At 40.2% G+C, this 20,986-nt stretch overlaps 2 protein-coding genes across 2 annotated transcripts; both read left to right on the top strand.

Moving 5' to 3' along the window:
- The first annotated feature begins 2,195 nt into the window (after nucleotides 1–2,195).
- Nucleotides 2,196–2,879, top strand: LOC104249662 (uncharacterized). The gene has a single exon (XM_009806137.2). The coding sequence runs from the start codon at nucleotides 2,196–2,198 to the stop codon at nucleotides 2,877–2,879; it is 684 nt and encodes a 227-aa protein (XP_009804439.1).
- Nucleotides 2,880–13,404: 10,525 nt separating this feature from the next.
- Nucleotides 13,405–20,670, top strand: LOC104249661 (uncharacterized). Its single transcript, XM_009806136.2, has 11 exons — nucleotides 13,405–13,583; nucleotides 13,807–13,906; nucleotides 14,256–14,317; nucleotides 14,585–14,641; nucleotides 15,819–15,878; nucleotides 17,610–17,666; nucleotides 17,931–17,973; nucleotides 18,295–18,372; nucleotides 19,418–19,742; nucleotides 19,818–19,971; nucleotides 20,072–20,670. Exons 1-11 carry the CDS (start codon nucleotides 13,488–13,490, stop codon nucleotides 20,159–20,161), a joined length of 1,122 nt encoding a protein of 373 aa, XP_009804438.1. The 5' UTR covers nucleotides 13,405–13,487; the 3' UTR covers nucleotides 20,162–20,670.
- The last annotated feature ends 316 nt before the right edge of the window (nucleotides 20,671–20,986 follow it).

Here is a 20,986-nt window from a genome sequence, read left to right as displayed (position 1 = left end):
GGTTAAGTGGAAGAAGTAATATATCAGCATTAAGCTCCACCAAATTTTGCTATTAGTACAAAACTAAATACTCCCTCCGTTTCAATTTATGTGAACCCATTTGACTGGACACGAAGTTTAAGAAAAGTGAGAAGACTTTTGATTTTGTGGTGTAAAATGATGCACATATATTTTGTGTGGTAATAAATCATTGTGTAAAGTAAATTGTTTCTAAATAAGGAAAGGGGTCATTCTTTTGGCACAGACTAAAAAGGAAATAGGTTCACATAAATTAAAACGGAGAGAGTATTTCTTTTTAGTAAATATAATATAGGAACCAGCTAATTTTGCTATTAGTACTTTCTAGTTGATAACAACTTTATTTGATAGGCATTAAGCATTTATTATAGTTTTAAAATCTTGAGTTCACTACAGCCTAGTTTAGTTTAACTACAGGATTGTCACGACATTTATCGTTTGACATATTGCTTCAATCATCAAGGAAACTACGTAATTCATCTTTTGAAATTTTGCATTTAGAAGTCCACTTGTTTAGAAATGAGTAAACAATGGGCAAAAATTATCTTGGTACCTGTATCTGAGTCATTATCATTATCTAGAGATTATGTTCAGATTAAGCCAAACTTATCTGAATTAAAGAAGCGTTTAAGAACTTAATCAACCTCTATTATGATTGGTTCTTGATTGGAAGTAAAGAATGAGGGTCTAGGTAGAAATAGAAAGTGAAATTTGACCTTTTGTATAGTTGGATTGATGAGCAATGATTGTTGGTGAGTAGTAAAAGGAGCATGAAAAAGTCATCATTGTATTTATTATTTAAGGTGTTATTTCACTATACATACATGGTTTGAGTTAGGTGTTATCCCCTTGGCCATGGCCATGTCACACCGCAATAAGTGAGGCCTCTATTTAGCCATGTTTCAGCATCTTCACTAGGGCATCTATTGAGATTGACATTTATGTCTTATTTTTTGAACCACACGCAATCATTTACTTCCCCTTTTTAAGCCACAATCATCCCTCTCCATATTCCACAAATGTCTTATTCATTCTCATTTAACACGCAGTCTTCAGCGTTAGGGTGGGTAAGATAATTTTCTTTTTAATCAAAAATTTCGGGTTCGAGTTATAATGACAATTCTTTTTTCAGCTGAGCAATTTCCTCTTTGATGATTATGCGATACAAATACAAATTAGTCGGGCACTAAAATGAATACCAGACACTAAAAGCAATCGTCTTGACTAAAAGTTCCCCGTAGGCCGTAGCTTTTAACCAAGTAAAATTTTGAACACTGCTATTAAGGGACATATTAATTTAGCTAGCATCTCAACCCATGCAATTAATTTGTCAGTTAATCAGATTAATCTCTATGAAGCTCGTGACGAAAAACTCATTTGTGTTCTATCTCCAAGTGTCACGTAAAATTATTTGAATTTAAAAATGAAAACATATTTCTAACCAATATTAGGAAATCCCTATTTAAAATCGATAACGATACATATAGTCCCTAGCAACTTTATCAGGGCATCCCTACAAGTAGTAGGGGCGGATTTAGGGGGCGGACCTGAACCCATTTCGCGAAAAATTACATTGTATATGTAACGCAAAATTTATTTTTTACCTTTATATATTAAGTTTTGAATTCCCTTGACACAATCCAAAAGTGTAGTTATTGGCCAACAGGGTTCAAAACATGTGTAAGTGTCATAGGTTCAATTTCCACTAATCACAATTTTTTTAACCCCTTGACGGAGATTCTGCCTGCCATGACAAGTAGCTGTTTTTTTGTTTCTTTAAATAACTTTAACTTAAAAGTAGATAAATTAAATTACGTTAGTTTCATAAAGCTGGTTTTCGGATGAAAATCTTTCGAGGCAAATGTGGAACTACACCTAGATATTTTACGTACTTTTGTAAAACTAAGAAATCTTGTTAATTACTACTAGTACTCTTTGATAACTACAGTGACGTTTTCCTAAATAAAATTATATTGCAGCAGACACTGCAAAACGTGTAAAACAAACAAACGTTGAAGCATTTTTGTATTATAAGCAAACTACAAGGGCATTTTGGTAACCAGAATCAGTATATATATAACCCCCTGAGAACTTAATTCTCCTCAATAAGCATCTTGCGCCAAAAAAAATATATATATATTTGCGCAACTTTCCAAGTTTTTCTCAGCCAACCATTAATGGACCTCGAGGCTGTTCTTAGCCTCTTCGATTCATACTGGTTTGATGTCGAAATCCTCAATAAACATTCAAATCCAACCCCTCCATCAAATTCACAAAAATACCCAGATCATAAAATCGAAGAAAAATCACCAGAAACTTTAAATGAGTCGCTTTTGTTAGAAATCCAAATAGGGTCACAAAGTGACGATTTGAGCTACAATTCAGATCCTTTCTCTCCTGATTCAGTTCTTCCAACAACCTATTTCACACCCTTTTGTAAAAAGGCAGAATTAAAGAAAGTAAAAGGTAGAAGGAGGGAAAGGAGAAGAAGAACAAGAAGGACCAAAAAGGGTCTTAGCAAAAGTTTATCGGAGCTAGAATATGAAGAGCTAAAAGGGTTTATGGATCTTGGATTTGATTTCTCAGCAGATGATGTAAATTCTAGTTTGGTTGAGATTATACCTGGGCTACAAAAACTGGGTAAAAACAGGGATAGTGATGATCAAGTAAAAGTGAATTATTTTGAGAAATCTGAGTCAAGAGCCAGGCCTTATCTTTCTGAAGCATGGGAAATTCTTGAAAAGAAGAATAGAATGAGCACATTGATGAATTGGAAAATACCAGCCACCAGCAATGAAATTGACGTCAAACAGAGTCTCAAAAGGTGGGCTCATACTGTTGCTTCCACAGTAAAAGCGTAAAGTTCAAATCTTTCTCACTTTTTTCCCACTATAAAATGTATAAGAAAAGTTAGTTAGCCTTTTAAAGTTCCATTTTTTCTGCTTCTTGACTCACATTGTTGAGAGTTGCAGTATGTATAGTAATCTAGGAGCAGGGCAAACTCCTTTTCTCCAGAGGCAAAAAAAAAGGGTTCTTTGGTTGTGGGTTTTGTAAATTTTCAATTGAGATATTCGATAGAAGTACAAATTTTGTTTCATCTGAATGTGAATATTTGTCAAGAATGGCACAAAAATGCTATTGAAATAAACAGAGTTACTGCAGAGTGAAGGGTCTGTTTAACTCCACTTTCTTCCTTATTTTGTTCATTCAGAATACCAATTCCATTGGCTTATGTTACAACTGTGAGTTGTGACATTGCGAATTCCAAATAAAATTAAAAAGTCTGATTGTTACCTCTTTACCATTGTTTACTATTAAAAATATACGTGGATTACGTCTTTTTGTATTTTTGGTATCGTTTCTGATTCGTGGACTATAGTTTGAGGAAGACATGTCAAATATATGGATAGCCATGATCTTGGAATAAACTTTGAAGTAAGTTGTTAAAAGAGGAGACTTATTGTTAAAAATGTAATATTCCTAGTTCCTATTTTCCGCTCTAAAGGGTATACGGTTAAAACCGGGCCTACCCGATTATGCTATTTGATCGAGACAAGGGAACTGCATCGCAGGGTAGCCTCGTAGTGAATCAGACCAGAGCATGAAGACGAGGCATCGAGGTGCCTGTCGAGATCGAGGCCAACAGCGACCGAGACCAAATATGACAGACTTCGAGCAAAGCGCAATAACGGAAAGGCGAGATATCCATGACTGGCCGGAGATCATGGCGTAAATCTCGGAACAGATCAAATCAAGGGCGGTTATCTAGTTAATCATGGGATTTACTACCTTAAATAGGATTCCTCTACTATATAAATAGGGTCCTAACCATCTTGTAGAGACCTTACATTCACGCAGATCAAAACAATACAATATTCTCTCTTTAATTTACGTCCTCTTATTCATCAGCTTGTTGCATTTTAACCATTCTAGCACGACTAGCTCGAGGGTATTCAAGCTCGTGGGCTTGTCCAAACGCTGGTTTGCTTTATATTATTATCAATTTTCATCACGTATCTTTACGTTTATCAATTGGTATTAGGTGAAGTTACGTATTCTTAAAACCACATTATAAGTTTAATCGTTATCCAATTCTTAAGGTAAACAGTTTGGCACCCACCGTGGAGCTAAGGATAATAGCGATTGCCTAGTACTAATCCTCATAACACACACTGCTTTTACGTTTGTTCTCGTAAGTGTCTTTGATTTTAGGAATCAACATGTCGAACTCTCAAGTAGTGCCCACTCACACAAACACCGACCTTGGTCTTCATGGCAAAAACGAGCACATATTCGCCCCGGGAAACGGAGTACCTCCAATCAATCCCGATGGACCACAGGCCGTAGATCCAGTCGATGTCAGTTCTCGTGTTGCCATTCATGGGAATTTAGGCGCCGACCCTGAAAATAACGTCCGTAGAGACGCCCGGGCAGCCGATCAGAACACATAGAGTGGTGAAGAAGGCGGGATTAACCTTCAAATGATATTTGAAATGTTACAAACTTAACAAGCTGCGATAGCGAAACTCCAAAATCAAAATCGAGCACCAAGTAGAATCGAACTCGATACATCACAGGAAGTTGTTCGTAGGGTCGAACCTGTACAAGAGAAATTGAACGATAATGGATCGGGAACTGACACTGCCATCATGAAGATACTCGAGGAGCTCACTAAACGGATTGAATCAGGAGAAAAGAAAATTTAGGCTAATGATAAAAAAGTAGAAACATACAACCCACGGGTTGATCAAATACTGAGGGCACCCTCGATTCTAAACGGTTTAGATTCGAAGAAGTTTGTACAGAAGCCCTTCCCACCAAGTGCGGCTCTGAACCACTGATCCTAATAAGCATGTCACTTCTTATACATGCTCAATAAAAGGAAATGACTTAGAAGATGATGAAATTGAATATGTTCTGTTGAAAAAGTTTGAAGAAACTTTATCGATGGGGGCAATGATATGGTACCATAGTTTGCCGCCCAATTCCATCGATTCCTTCGCCATGCTTGTTGATTCGTTCGTAAAGGCACACGCCGGAGCGATAAAGGTCGCGACTAGGATGTCAGACCTCTTCAAAGTTAGACAAAAGGACAACGAAATGCTAAGGGAATTCATATCTCGGTTCCAGATGGAACGCATGGACCTACACTCGGAAACCGATGATTGAGCTATCAAAGTCTTCACTCATGGTTTGAACGAGCGAAGTTCGGTAGCATCACGACAACTTAAACAAAATTTGATTGAATATCCAGATGTGACCTGGGCCGATGTGCATAATCGATACCAGTCAAAGATCAGAGTCGAGGATGATCAATTAGGAGCCCCTTTCGTTTCCGTTTATCCAAATAGATCCGAAGGCAGGATTCAAAGAGACATTGATAGAGAGCCTCGATCAAACAAAATCGGTACCAACCATGCAATGCAAATCGTAGAAACAGTGGACCGAGACGTAGCCCCATTCGAAATGATCGAGGTCAAAAATCACGAGGGCTCATGAGTAAGAGTGGCTTCGATAAACATGTCGAGCCTAAAAAAGCGCCACGGTTATCAGAATACAACTTCAGCATAGATGCATCGGGTATTGTATCAGCCATTGGACGAATCAAGGATACTAGGTGGCCCAGACCCCTACAGACCGATCCAGCTCAAAGGAACCCTAATCAAATTTGCAAATACCATGTAACCCATGATCATAGAACCGAAGACTGTAGGCAATTAAGGGAGGAGGTGGCTCGTTTATTAAATGAAGGTCACCTTCGAGAGTTCTTGAGTGACCGAGCTAAAAATCACTTCAAAGATAGGGATGCAAACATGAAAAACGAACAGGAAGAACCGTAGCACGTGATTCATATGATCGTTGGTGGGGTCGATATTCCTCAAGGCTCGATATTCAAACGCACCAAAGTGAAAATCACAAGGGAGAAGCGTACCCGGGACTACTTACCAGAGGATACCTTATCTTTCAACGATGAGAATGTAGAAGGGATCGAACAGCCTCATAATGACGCACTGGTAATATTTATCCCTATAAATAAAATTCAAGTTAAACATGTGTTGGTTGATCCAGGTAGCTTGGCAAACATTATTCAATCAAGGGTCATAGAGCAACTCGGCCTCCAGGATCAAATCATGTCCGCAGCTCGAGTGCTCAATAGTTTCAACATAGCAAGTGAAACCACCAAAGGGGAAAGCATGTTGCCAGTAAACGTGGCCGAAACTATCCTGGAAATAAAGTTCCATGTAATCGAAGGAGATATGAGATGCAACGCACTACTGGGAAGGCCTTGGATTCATAACATGAGGGCAGTGCCTTCGACGCTCCATCAAGTATTAAAATTCCCAACATCGGAAGGAATCAAAATGGTGTACGGCAAACAACCGGCCACCAAAGAGATGTTTGCAATCGACGAAGTAGTACCAATATCGGCGCTTTCATCAACAAAGGGATTGGAGGCAAAGGGAGAACAAGAAGTCAAATAGCAACCACATGCACTGGCCTCGGCCCCATCGGAGGAGCAGAAAATATTCGAGGATAAAGATTATATAATACCTCGAACCTTCATAACCCCCGATGATTCTGATGCAACGAAGTCAACGGTCGAGGAGCTGGAACAACTTATACTAATCGAACACCTTCCCGATCAAAAGGTATACTTGGGCACGGAGTTAACTCCCGAGCTTATGAAAAAACTTGTTCAATTCCTTTTAAATAACATGGATTGTTTTGCTTGGTCCCATCCAGATATGACAGGGATCCCACCGGAGATCACAACACATCGATTGAGCCTAGACCTAAAGTTCAGACCGGTAAAACAAAAGAGAAGGCCCCAGTCCGAGGTAAAACATGCATTCATCAAGGACGAGGTAACTAATCTTCTCAAAATAGGATCAATTCGGGAAGTAAAATATCCCGAATGGTTAGCAAACGTAGTTGTAGTCCCCAAGAAGGGGACCAAACTTAGAATTTGTGGAGATTATAAAGATTTAAACAAAGCATGTCCTAAAGACTCTTTTCCTCTTTCGAATATCGATCGCATGATCGACGCCATGGCCGTCCATGAGATCCTTAGTTTTCTCGACGCCTATTCTAGGAACAATCAAATTCAAATGAACCCGGAGGATCAGAAAAGACTTCTTTCGTCACTAAGTATGACACCTACTATTATAATGTAATGTTGTTTGGGCTAAAAAATGCCGGTGCTACTTACCAACACCTAGTGAATCGAATGTTTGAAGAACAAATAGGTAAATCAATGGAGGTATATATTGACAATATGCTAGTTAAGTCCCTGCGCGCAGAGGACTATTTGACACATTTGAAGGAAACTTTCAACATATTGAGAAAATAAAACATGAAGCTCAATCCTCAGAAATGTGCATTCGGGGTCGGTTCGGGCAAGTTCCTCAGCTTATGGTGTCAAATTGGGGAATCGAGATCAACCCGCAATAAAATAAAGGCGATCGAATACAGTTGTGGACAATGTTAAGGCCGTGCAAAGATTAACAGGGCGGATAGCCGCCTTAGGCCGGTTCATCTCGAGGTCTTCATATCGAAGTCACAAGTTATTCTCACTGCTCAAAAAGAAGAATAGTTTTGGTTGGACCCCGAAATGCCAACAGGAGTTGGAAGTGTTAAAGCGGTATCTTTCGAGCCCACAATTGCTTCATACTCCGAAGGTGGACGAGCAACTCTACTTATATTTAGCAGTCTCAAAGGTCGCGGTAAGTGGTGTCCTAGTTCGAGAAGATAAAGGTACGCAATTTCCTGTTTACTATGTTAGTCGAACTCTAGGTGAAGCCGAGACCCGGTACCCATACTTAGAAAAAATAGTGCTCGCTCTAATAAGCACCTCTAGGAAATTAAAACCATATTTTCAGTGCCACCCTATTTGTGTGGTGACCACCTACCCTCTCCTTAATGTTTTGCACAAGCCCGAACTTTTGGGCTGATTGGCCAAATGGGTCGTCGAAATCAGTGGGTATGATATCGAGTATCAACCCCGAACGGCCATCAAGTCTCAAATCTTAGCAGACTTCATGACCGACTTCACGCCAACCCTCATACCCGAGGTTAAAAAGGAACTTTTAATAAAAACGGGTACATCTTTGGGGTTTGGACCCTTTTCACATATGGTGTTTCAAATGTGAAGGGTCCGGTCTAGGCATCATTTTGAAGCCACACATAGGCAATACGATTAGACAATCTATCAAAACCCCTAAGTTGACTAACAATGAGCCGGAGTATAAGCCATGATTGCAGGTCTTGAGCTGGCTAAAAGTTTGGGAGCAGAGGTCATCGAGGCCAAGTATGATTCTCTACTTATGGTTAACCAAGTCAACAAGACTTCGAGGTTCGAGAATATCGAATGCAGAGGTACTTGGACAAACTGCAGGTAACCCTACACCGGTTTAAAGAATGGACCCTATATCATGTACCTCTAGAGCAGAACAGTGAGGCCGATGCCCTTGCAAATTTTGGGTCATCAGTCGAAGACAACGAAATTAGCTCAAGGACTGTCGTACAACTTTCAAAGTCGATAGTCGAAGAAGGCCACGCCAAAATAAACTCTAAGAGCGTAACTTGGGATTGGAGGAACAAATATATCGATTATCTAAAGAACGGGAAGCTTCCGTCAGATCCTAAGGAATCGAGGACTCTGCGAACGAAAGCTGCATGATTCACACTGGCTGAATATGAAATATTATACAGAAGTATGTTCGATGGGCCGTTGGCAATAAGTTTGGGTCCAGGATACACCGACTACGTCCTACGAGAAATTCACGAGGGTACTTGTGGGAACCATTCCGGTGCCGAGTCACTAGTTCACAAAGTTACTAGAGCAAGGTACTATTGGGTCAATATGGAAAAAGATACTAAGGAGTTCGTTCGAAAATGCGACAAATGCCAAAGAGATGCACCGATGATCCACCAGCCTGGGGAGCAACTTCATTGTGTCTTATCCCCATGGTCGTTCATGAAATGGGGGATGGATATCGTCGGCCCTCTGCCATCGGCCCCAGGTAAAGCTAAATTCATTTTATTTATGACTGACTATTTCTCTAAGTGAGTTGAAGCATAGGCTTTCGAAAAAGTCAGAGAAAAAGAAGTCATAGACTTCATTTGGGATCACATGCCAAAATCGTATACGACAATGAAAAACAATTCAGCGGCAACAAAATAACAAAGTTCCTCGAAGATCACAAGATAAAAAGGATCTTGTCAACGCCATATCATCCTAGTGGGAACGGACAGGCCGAATCGACAAACAAGGCCATCATTCAGAATCTAAAAAAAAAGGTTGAACGACGATAAGGGAAAATGGAGAGAGATATTGCCCGAAGTCCTTTGGGCGTATCGAAAGAGAGAAAGAAATAAAATAAGAAAAAAAACTAAGTACAAAAGCATCACACCACATCATCTCTACCTTCACCATCACCGCCCAGTCCAGCAGCGACATCTTCATCACCTCCACTTGTGCTATCGCCACCTTCACCGCCTGGTCCAGCAGCACCATCTCCACTATCACCCCTGCCATCAGGATACACATTGTCATACCAAGCATCAGATGCAAGCCCGTCCAAGTCCTCTTCATTATCACCGGTCCCCGGTGTAGCGGGGTCATAACCATAGGCAAGCCTGCGTCATGTGCTTTAACACGGGCATCTTCGAAATCGGCCTCAGGAACCTTCCCCGTCGTCATCAAGTTTCTATATATGTCCACCTGAGCCTCATCATGGATCCACATCTCGTATAAATGACGAGGAACTTTGGAGAAAGCAGAAACATGAGAGGAGGAAGGTCGAGCCAACAACCGTGCCTTCTCGGCCTCAAGAGCGACAACTTGATCACTTAGGCTCGAGACATCCCTCTCAAGATCACCAATTTGCTCATCAAGCCTCGCTCCCTTAGCACGGCCGTTTCCGGATCAGTTGCATATTCAGACCTAAGGAAGCAGATAGAGTCCTCTAATGCTTCCACCTTTTCCAAAGCCGCTACCCAGGCCTCCTCGGTCCCCTCCAACTCTGCCACTTTCTCAGTCAACTCACCACTCAGGCCGGCAACTCTAATTGAGCTTTGCTTAAGCTCGGCACACAGGGTCGCCACCTGCGCTTGAAGGTTGACGTACTCGGCCATGACCCCCTGGCTCACCTCGAGCTCATCGTCCTTAGCCCTAAGCAACCCCTCAAGCTCACTGCATCTGCTAATAGTTTGCACAAGCTCCTCGTCCTTCTGGTCCAATTCAACTCTAAGGGATTGAAGGTTGTCGCCTGCTCTGAACCGTGCATGCATCTCACGGTACTTATCACGATATCAGAGGTACTTCGAAACCATTTTCTGTAAAACAACCTTTTGCTTTTCCTCCCGACGAGAGCTCTCGATCTCAAAAATGAAAGTCTAAAAAAAAAGAGAGGAAAAAGGAAAATCCAAAAATTAGTAAAGATAGAAAGAGGAAAAGGACGCGAAATGCAGAAATAATGAGGAAGGAAACTCACCCTCAGATCCATCCCAAATATGCCCAGTGACAAGTCGGAATCCTTGAGTGCCTGAAGAGTCCTGTTCTCGACAGCGGAGCAAAGAGGGGCAAAGGAAAGGACCACTCTCACCGTATCCTCCAACAAATCGCAGTCTAAAGGGATTACGATCGAGCGAGAAGACCCATCCGTTCTCACCTCCACCCGGGTAAACCCTTCGTTGAATATTCTCACTTCCTCGGGATCGATATCGGAGCTGAATTCGTAATCATGTACGACCACTCTTTTCGCCTCTCCTCTGACGTTGACAGATCAACCCTTGGAATGACCGCAACCGCCTCTGGTAGTTCCTCTCCTTCCACAGAGGCGATCTCCACGACCAAAGGAGGCATGGTCTCTGCGTCCAAAGCCGTACTGCCCCCCGGTTCAACTGTGGTCAACTCCGGTTCACCCCCGCAGGTTCCTCATCCTCGATCACTCTGCCGTCAACCTCTATCCTTCGCCTTTTCAGCGGAGCTTCTTCATCTTCGCCCTACGATGACTCATCCACTAAATGAAACACTGAAGAAACTAGAATCTCCACTAGTGGGGCAACAGTTTGGTGGCTAGGCCCACGTAAGGCCGGGGTTCGAGAGGTAACATTAGTATGAGCAGGCTCGGTTGTAGCCACAACAAGTATAGGCCCGGTCGAAGTACTTGATTGACAAAAATCAGGAGCAGGATCCCTCGCCCTCCTCGAAGCCCTCCGACCTACCAACAAAGAAAGACTTAAGTAGAAATCGGAATAAAAGAAAGGACAGTACAAAGGTCAAAATTACTAAGATCGAAGCACAATGACTCATTGGCCGAAGGTCTACGCCCAAACCTCTCATTAAACTACGACCACTCGTGAATCCCCACTGTATGAGACAAAATTTGGCTCACCTAGTCGCGAATGTCAGTGACTAGCGAAGGAGGATCCTTCTCGGCTACAAAAAAAAGAGAGAAAAGAAGAGGGAGGACGATCAGATCACCAAAAAGAAACAACAAACAGCCATTTGGGAGAAACACTTATGAGCAAAGTTCCACTTCTCGGGGAACCCGTTGGGGTTCGACACCATGTGCTCCGTCTTCTCGTAGAAGAAATTGGCCCAAAAGCGGCGATTAGTTTTATCATCCATCTTCACCACCAGTCCCTTGGTCCCAGGGTAGAGAAGGTGTATCATCATACCCTTGTGAAACTTGGGGCGAAGAGGTGAAACAAATGACAGAGAGAAATCCCACGGTTGGCCAGCTCCGCGTACTTTATAAGCATAAGGAAAAGCTTGTATATGTATGGGGAGAGCTGGGCAAGGCATACACCATAAAAGCGGCATAAGTCCTCCATCAAGGAAGGAAGAAGAAGTGTATAGCCGACGACAAACGGGTACGAATAGAATGCGCAGTACCCTGGGCGATGTATCTGCGCTACGTCATTCCCAGTAGGAACAAGTTCTACATGGTCTGGGATTCGCCATTTAGCCCAAATGCAACGAGCGACACCGCATCCATCTCAGAAACGACGGTCTTAGGATCATCATCAGGCCGGTTCTTGAAGTCCGACCTGATCCTCCCCGAACATGGAATTATCTCATCCACAGTGGGAAAATTCTAATCTTCTACAATGGCTACTCCTTCTTCATGAGAAGGCATGTCCACAGCCAACGCGACAGGATCAGTGGCTCCCTCAAGGTTAGAAGATGCACTAGCCATTTTTCTGATTACGTATATGAGAAGAAAGTGCAAAGGTGAACGGGAAAATAATGGCGGAAAATGCTAAAAGAAGGGAGAGATAAAGATGCAAGAAATTTAAAGAAGAAGGGGAAGCTAGGGGTTTCAGATGCTTAAGAATGCAGCAGTTCAAATGAGGAATTCTCATCCCTATTTATAAGAATACTGGTACCCTGATCGAGAAAGTCAAACGCAACCACATTGATTTCGAAACGGAAGAGGCGCGGGAAACGATGTAACGTATTGGGAACATGCGTCAATCAGTTGTGGCTCTTGAAACGTCATGTCATCACCTCGCCATAAAAGGGTCACTCTTCGGCCAACATGCTCAAATTTGTCAAATTGCAACTGGTGAAGTCCGCCCATCGAGTTCGTCCAAAGACAACCCCGACGGGCGGAGGGACTAACTGTATGGGTCAAAATCTGATCAGAGGAATCTTGTCTAAGAGAGGATAACTAAGAGCTTCTTAGGCCGAGGTCATGTTTAAGAAGTAACGTATTGGCGAGCTGAGCGGCTAGGGTCGAGGTCGAGCACTTAGATCAGCCCAAACGACAAGTATAGTAATAAGATATTTTAAAGGAATATTCTACAGAATATTCTCTGCACTTGTACTTTCAGTTAGGTAAGGTATATGTCCCATATAAGTAGTAATAGACAGAGAAGAAAGAGGCATGTAATATTCTATATGATAAGATGAAAAAATTGACTCTCAAGTAACTACAAATATTGTCTTTACAAAAGATTCGATTTGTTGTTGGTCCCAAGCTTTCTCACATCAGATCCAAGAAAACTTTCTATATTCCCACATTTATTTGTCTTACATCATTGTCAGAGGGAGAATCATCCACCTCATTAAATATTTGGGTGAATTATTCTCTCTATTTACATTTATTGTCATCTATTATATTTATTGCTTGTCATTACTCCTCATACATTCATAACAAAACCATTAAACATCCCCTTGGTATTAAATAACCTTGAATACAAGTTTAAGTTATTGATGTGTATTAGTCTCTAGGATTTATTATATTTAACTAGTATTTATCCATCACCATCTTATTTAATTAGTTTAACAAAAAGCTTAACACTTTTTGGTCAAACATGCCTAACATATTATTTAGTGCAATAAATATTTTCTCCTGACCAATTAACAACATGACATCGTCCGATAGCCCCCACCCATTAGGGTATAAGAAGGGTTTTTTTTATTACCGGAGATACAAACTCAAAGGAGCTGGAGTACAATGGAGGAACCAAGAAAGCTAAAGGGTCACAAAGCCAGCACCACTTGCTGTATCGCCTCCCAAAACCGCCCTGGTGTTATTGCCACCGCAGCCGAGGTGCACCCTTTTCCATATTCTATATCACTTTGCTCTTCAACTAGCTTAATCACATTAATTATGAGACACCCAGATGAAGTATAGCCCATTTGGGGTTGTTTTAGCTGCTCAATTTTGACTTTTGTGATTGAAAGTCTTGAAATTCTATTGAAAGTGCATTGAGTTCGACTATTGCTTTTTGTTCATTTGCTTATTTGATCATTTTCTTGCTGATAAATAATAGGATGGGTGTGTGTGCTGGTTCGATTTGAGGTGCAAAGATAGAATCTTTACAATGGATGTTGGAAATGGTAACCCAGTCTCATCATTATGTTTCAAGCCAGGTTTGTGATATTTTACTTTGTTTCACTAATCTTCTTATTTAATTGGTATTGTGTGATTAAATAAAATGTGTTTAACTCAAGAACTTCCAATATTCCGACTCTTACCACTCTGACACTAACACTGAACATTCCAGCTAAAAGAATATGCGGCTGCATTTTGACAAAATAATGGAGTGTGCTATTTTTAAAACAGTTATTGGCAATAAAAAATTATTGATTTTGACATCTCTGTTTCCGCACTGAAATACATTAGTTGGAGGGATGATAACCTTCGGCTGGCATTAATAGCATAACTTGAAATTCTTGAGAGCCTTCAATTTTAATCTCAAACATGTGATCCATGGTGCAGGAAATGAAGATGTTGTTTATGTCTCCTCGGGAAATGAAGTCAACTGCTTTGATGTGAATATGGTAATGTTATCATTGTTCCACAACTGCTTTCCCATGACTTATTTCCTTAACGGGCTTTTATAATTTACCAGTTCTTGTGTGATTCTGGCACTCGTAAATGGCTACTTTAGACCCTTACTAGTATCTGTCTGATCAAAACGCTTTTCCTTCTGAATTTTATGCTGTAACTTGGTTAGATTTGGCTTCTCTCCACTTATTCTCTTTTATCACTTTTGGATGCTAGGACACAAATATTTTGTTATTTATCCACTTCAATTTTATTTGTAGGTTACTGCATCGAAACTGTTGCACAGTTACAATTACAACAAGGACGAGATAAATCAGGTCTGATTGCTGTTCATTTTCTTTTCTTTTAACCTTATATTTTCTCGCTTGTCTCACTGTCAATATCATTGGATGTTACCTACCGTTTGAGAATGGATTTTTGCACTATACATTTTACATTATTCTCCTGTTTCCAAAATCTGGCCTTGTGCTCCTCTTGTAATTATCCACTAGTCATGTTATTAGGAATATGCCCTATCATGAGTTCAATTGGTAATACAATGTCTTGCTATCTTCAGCACCTTCTTTATTAACCTCTAGCCTCTTATTCAAGCACTTGCAGTAAAGGCAGCCCGATGCACTAAGCTCCCGCTATGCACGGGGTCCGGGAAAGGGCCGGATTACAGGGGTCTATTGTACTTAGTCTTACCCTGCATTTCTGCAAGCGACTGTTTCCACGGCTCGAACCCCGGACCTCTTGGTCACATGGCGGCAACTTTACTAGTTACGCCTAGGCTCCCCTTCTTTCAAGCACTTGCCAGTATTTTGGGAATTTGATTCCTAACACTTCAGCTATATGTGTCAGTTATTTTCTACTCTTATCTCTTAACCTGATGTTGGTCTCTTATGAGCATTAGCTCATGGAGTTTAGCTAAAAGCAATTTGGGAGTCTTCCTGCGTCAATGGCTGCCAGTTCAACATGGTAAATTTTATCGATCACTTTGCTTTTCAAACCCGAATAATGGTGCTTCTGGACATAATTTCAGGAGTAGGTGCAGAAACCAAGGGAAAGTGTTACATCAGTTATCTCTCTATCTTATTTTGTAAAATGATTATGGTTCAACCACCCCAACACTAATAGGTGGGTACCCTCTACAATACACTGTACCCACATGTCCACATTAACAGAGATTTTGTAAAATACAGGGCTTTGTTTGAGAAACGTCCCTTGTTGATTTTTTGCCAATTTGCACCCAATTCTGTTTTAGTTCTATGGCCTAAATTTCATGTCCAACAGATCCACCTTGCACAGGCTTAGAAGTAGAAATTTACGAACTATGCTGTATTTGTTCATTTGGATAAGTATTAGGTTTTGTCCATTCTTTTATTTGATACTTACCCATCTTCCTTTTCACATTGTCTAATAAGGTCATATCTCAGGTGCCTCAATTAGTTGTACTATATTTTCAAACAATACCAATTATAGTTCTGAGTGCTTAATGTTTCTGTTCTGTAGATTGCTTGCAACTCAAAGTCATCGTTCCTTGCTGCAGCAGATGATAGTGGTGATGTCAAGGTAGGACAGCTAAATGTGTGTATTGTATTCTATAATGTAATGCCATGAATCCACTTAGTTTACAGTGCATGGTAGTGATTCAGGAGTGGTGGATGCAACAAACAGGTCGAGATCATATTTGTTTCTTCATGGAATTTTTGTTATATTAAAATGCAGCAGCTATAAATTTGTCTAAAAGAAGTTACAGGTTGTGGAAGCCTATGCCATAGGTGTGGCCTCCCAACAGGAAATAGCTGTTTGTTCTAAGAGGAAGCGTCATTAGGGTTTTCAGGTTTAGCAAGTCATCTATGCTTTTATGGGAAAATATGCCCGCTTTCACAAAGTCCCCGGATTCTGTGTCTGGCTACCAAAATATAAACTAAAAATTCAATCTTTTTTTTTTTTGATAACTATGGTGTCCGGGCCAGCTTGGGCGCAACTCGACTAATTCCACGAGATACCTGCCACCTCCCACCAGCAACAGGTACCAGGTAACTCTATCCACCAAGGCTTGGATAGATGGGAAGAAATCACCTAGTGTGCCTCCGCTGGGATTTGAACCCGAGACCTCATGGTTCTCGCCGGCTTCATTGACCACTAGGCCACACCCTTGGGTGCCAAAAAAAAAAATTCAATCTTGGGAAGTGAAATCTAGCCTTTTGGCTTTATTCCTTTGTGGGTTTGGGCTAATTCAATTCTGTGCACTGATAGGTAGTTAAAGTGTTGGTCGAGTATGGTTTAATATCATTGAGTTCATGGTGTAACAAGATTCTGGTGTATGCTGTTAGCCCTGATAAAGAAAATTGAGAATTATGGTATCTTCTGTTAGCTGTAAAATTTTGTATTTTCGGTCTTTGGGGTCTTGATTCAAATTTTTTTATCTAATAATATTCTTATGTCTTGTCCATCTCCAAAAACAAAAAAATTCTTATGTCTTGATCTGATATAAGTTGTGCATCACGATTTGGAGTCCTCTTTCTTTATTAAGTTTTAGGAAAGTAAGTAATTCTGGTCTATTATGGTGTTACTGAAATATTTTTTTTTGCAAATTACTGAGGATTATGCACATCAATGATGAGGCTTTTTGACCAGGGGTGAGGGTTCATCATTATTTTCTCCAAACATAATACCATACTTGTCCAATTGCTTAATTTATCCTTATGGCATCTTCTCGTTGACAACAAAATGCTGCCTCCCTTTCACCTAAAAATCAAATTCAATATAAGCAAAAAATTGTTGGATGTTGGGAAGACCCTCTTAATACTTCATCCTTCGCACCTCATAGTCCTCATCTGCTCCAACATATTCCTCTCTGACAACTTACCTCGTTGCTACTACCAATCTGGACTATGAGTGTTGATTAATTGTGCGCTATCTGTGGAAAGCAGACCTACCTTTATCATTACAATGTTCAGACGATAGAAATGGAGAAGATTTGTCTTCTCCATGTTTTTAAGTCTCCGTTGTCTTGTATCCTATTGCTTGAAGGATTTATGTATGTTCATATCGATTTCTCTCCCTCTTTTCCCCTCTCATATTTACAAAGTGAGGTCCATAAATACATAGATACATAAATGGCCATGCACACATATTCGTCTATTTGTCTTGCAACATTTCTGCTATATTGGTTTATTTGTTGGTCTTACTACAATGTCTGGAATGTTCTAGATGAATTGTGAAACTTTTAAGAGATAAAACTGTTTCGCTGTTTCTGTATGTATGTTGGACATCTGAGTGTTACTTGTGTTGCAGATCATTGACATCCGCCAAAATCGAATGTACAAAACATTGAGAGCTGGCCACACAAGTGTATCCTTTTTCATATAACTGTGACAAGTTTCTCCCAGAAACATGGTGATCTTTTCATGTCATTCTTTTTTAGTTAAATTTTATTGTTCTACATTCTACTTATTTGTTATTCCTTTCTTGTATCATGTTGTTGGCATGTGAAGTAGTCCTACTTGTATTTTTGCTGTGATGTTTCTTTTTCCAATTTTCTTCCCCAACTTCACATAGGGAACCATTTTCTTATTCTGAACCTATCATCATTTGTGACCTTAACTATCTTATCAGATATGTAGCAGTGCTCAATTCATTCCTTGGAGACCTTGGGAAGGTACGTTTGGAACCAAAATTTTCAGAAGTACTATATTCCCCCCCCCCCCCCCCCCGACTTTGACCATCCCCCTCTAGAAATACCTATGACCCACATACACACTGAAGTGAATGGCGTACATAAATGAACATGAATGGAACAATGTAAGGTTTCGAAAAATGTGCAAGTTGTAGTACATAGGGTTTTGATAAAATGTGCAAGTTGTGACAGCCTGCTGCTTTCTGTTCAATTTCCTATGATGTTTGGATATTGAATAGGGTTCCCGTATTGTTTCTTATAAGCTGATGACGACAATATCTTGTATTTTTTGTCATTTTTAAGTCATCACTGGAGGTCTTGATTCAAAACTTGTGCTATGGGACTTCTCCAAGGGACGACCACAGACGATTTGGGACTTTGGTAGGTTAAGCCTTCTACTATGTAACTATGCACTCTTTTGTATATTTGCAGTTTCTAGTACTAGTTACTATGGTAATATATACTCTCAAGTTGAATGCATGTCTTACTACACCAGAACTGCATATCTGAGTATTTCATATAGTAGTTGAAAAGGGATAATGTAATGGTTTAATATGTGTGAGAGAGTACTAATATTTTCCTTGTAGGTCAAAATAAGATAAAAGTAATAATGTTATAAGTAAACTGTAAACATGGATTCTCAGAGAGATAAATTTCGGGAGTATGAGTCAAGTGCATATACTGTGTAACTTTGGTTTCTGTTTTCCATTTCCATGGTGTTGGTTATGTGGTAGCGGAAATACTCAATGAGTTAATAATAAATCAGATAACCTGTCTTGTATCAATGGAGAACAGAAATGGACCACATTTGGGATTATATCTAAATGTATCCTCCATTGCTCGGAAAGCATCACTGCTAGTTCAGTTTTGTGGTGTGAAAGGGGAATTGGAAGTAGATAGTCGATTATCTTCCTCCCATTTTCACTGATTAAAAAAAAATTATCTTCCTCCCGTGTTAAATATTATTCTAGAGCCCTTAACTTAGGTCTATCATAATTTTTGTAAGAGTGGTTTTTCAACATTCGAGGTTATCCGCCTAAGCAAGATTGGCTAGAAGCGATTCATGACTATTCTAGTGCGGTCCAACTACTTTAATGCTCAATAAAACCTGCTGCGCAGTCAAGTTCACGTTAGACCTAAATGATTACTGCTTCTTGCCTGCGACATGTATTTTGGTTCTCTTGTCTCCATTTTAACAGAAAAATCAAACCCCCGCTCATCATTTTACCTCTGTTCACCCATCTAGGACTGATGTGGGCATTTCCTTTTGGATCCTTCATAATGCATACAAAACCTTTGAATGTAGTTTCAGACAGACTCATACCTGGATCCAGTACTCTTAGCCAAGCTAATGTACTAGAAATGGCCATCTTGATATATCCAGATTGATTAAATCGGCTGTTAACGTTTTCTTTGTTTCCTGTAGGCACACTTGACACGGGAAACAAAGGTAATATGGGACAATGTTTGAACCCTGCCTTCGTTCATGCTCTGGCTGTTCCTGAAGCTGATGTGGTGGATAAATTTGAGAAGATTTGTGCTGTGGCTAGGGGTGATGGAGTTGTTTCTGTAATAAAGGTTGAGTCAGAACCCAATGCTGTCAAGTCCAAGAGTTCAGCTAAACCCAAGAAAGGTTCTAAATCAGCCCCTAAAGTTGGCAGTTCTTCTGCTGATCCTGAAAATGGAAATCAAAATGGAGACCTGCACCTTGATCACTCTTTGGGAGGACACACTGCTGCTGTATCCTGTGTGTAAGTTTTCTTTATAGCATAGCATGCTCAAATCTACTGCGCCTGCCAGCACTAACTCTGTCGAAATTTTATTAGGACTTTTTCAACATTTGGAGACAAGGGGAAGTTCATAATATCAGGTGGCAATGACAAACAAGTAAAAGTATGGGATTGGTCCAAGTTTTTCATCACTGGTGAAACCAGCACAGGCTCCGATTTCCTTTGCTCTAGCTTAAGTTTGAGCAGAAAAGTGAGTTTCACTTCATTGCTTTTTATGATTTCTATCTCTCCCACTTTATGCTTCGATTGTTTTGTATATTTATCTCATGATTGGCTCTTTAACTAATCAGGTGAATTGGCTATGCACAACTCCTACTAATTCAGAGAACCTAGTCGTCTGTGATACTTCCAAGGTAGTGAAGGTTTACACCATCGGGTGAAGCAACACAGATTGAGCGAAAACACTGTTACTTGTACATGATGTGACCCTCGGAGAAAGTTATGCTCCCTATACGCCAAATTTGGCTCTTTCTCTTGCCCGCTAATGGACATTAATGGCTTCGCCAATCAAGGTTCTATCCTACAAGGTTTTGACCTAATTAACTAGGTTCTAAAGCGATGGTATTGGCATATGCTTGTGCCCCTGAAGGATTAAATGTTTTATTTACAATGTAATTGCAAAAAGATGTATAGAATATCAAGAATCCGAGTTTGTCTCTCCATTGCAAAAAAATGCCTAGGATATCAAGAGTCTGAGGTTGTCTCTACATTCGCTCTCTTCTTCTATTTTTTCCTTGTGGTAGGGTATTGGGTCCTGAGACTTTGATATTGAGAATTGACATTACTTCAATAGATAGTTACTTCGACGCACTGTTGTTTGTATATTATTCTCTTAATTTGTAAGCAGCACTATATAATAAAAACACGCTGAAGATATCTATTGCATGTATGCTTGAGCGTGCGTGAAACTGTTAGATGTTTGAGAATCTAGAGAATAAATGAAGATTGGAGAATGGAATGTTGCATTTTTGATATTTTCTCGTTATTGTCCAAAATGAATTAATTGTCTGTACATAGAAGAATGAAAGTAATAAACATAAATGGTGGGCCTTGACCCTTGACCCGGTGGCCCAATTACAACTAACACAACATAGAATGGGCCACTGCTAATTCTGATTACAATAATATGCCCAATATAATCATTAACCTTTGTCTTTTAATATTCTAACCGCTTCCCTCAAGTTGGAGGGTGATAAAATCCCCAA

Source organism: Nicotiana sylvestris, chromosome 2 (genome assembly GCF_000393655.2).
Source record: "Nicotiana sylvestris chromosome 2, ASM39365v2, whole genome shotgun sequence".
Lineage (NCBI taxonomy): Eukaryota > Viridiplantae > Streptophyta > Magnoliopsida > Solanales > Solanaceae > Nicotiana > Nicotiana sylvestris.
This window is presented reverse-complemented; position numbering and strand designations above follow the sequence as displayed.

Bases quoted from the DNA above. Each gene is read 5' to 3' on its own strand.
- LOC104249662 (XM_009806137.2), top strand. From the start codon at position 2,196: ATGGACCTCGAGGCTGTTCTTAGCCTCTTCGATTCATACTGGTTTGAT.
- LOC104249661 (XM_009806136.2), top strand. From the start codon at position 13,488: ATGGAGGAACCAAGAAAGCTAAAGGGTCACAAAGCCAGCACCACTTGC. The intron at 15,879-17,609 runs GTAGGACAGCTA...CTTGTGTTGCAG, and splicing joins ATGATAGTGGTGATGTCAAG to ATCATTGACATCCGCCAAAA. The intron at 17,974-18,294 runs GTACGTTTGGAA...GTCATTTTTAAG, and splicing joins TCCTTGGAGACCTTGGGAAG to TCATCACTGGAGGTCTTGAT.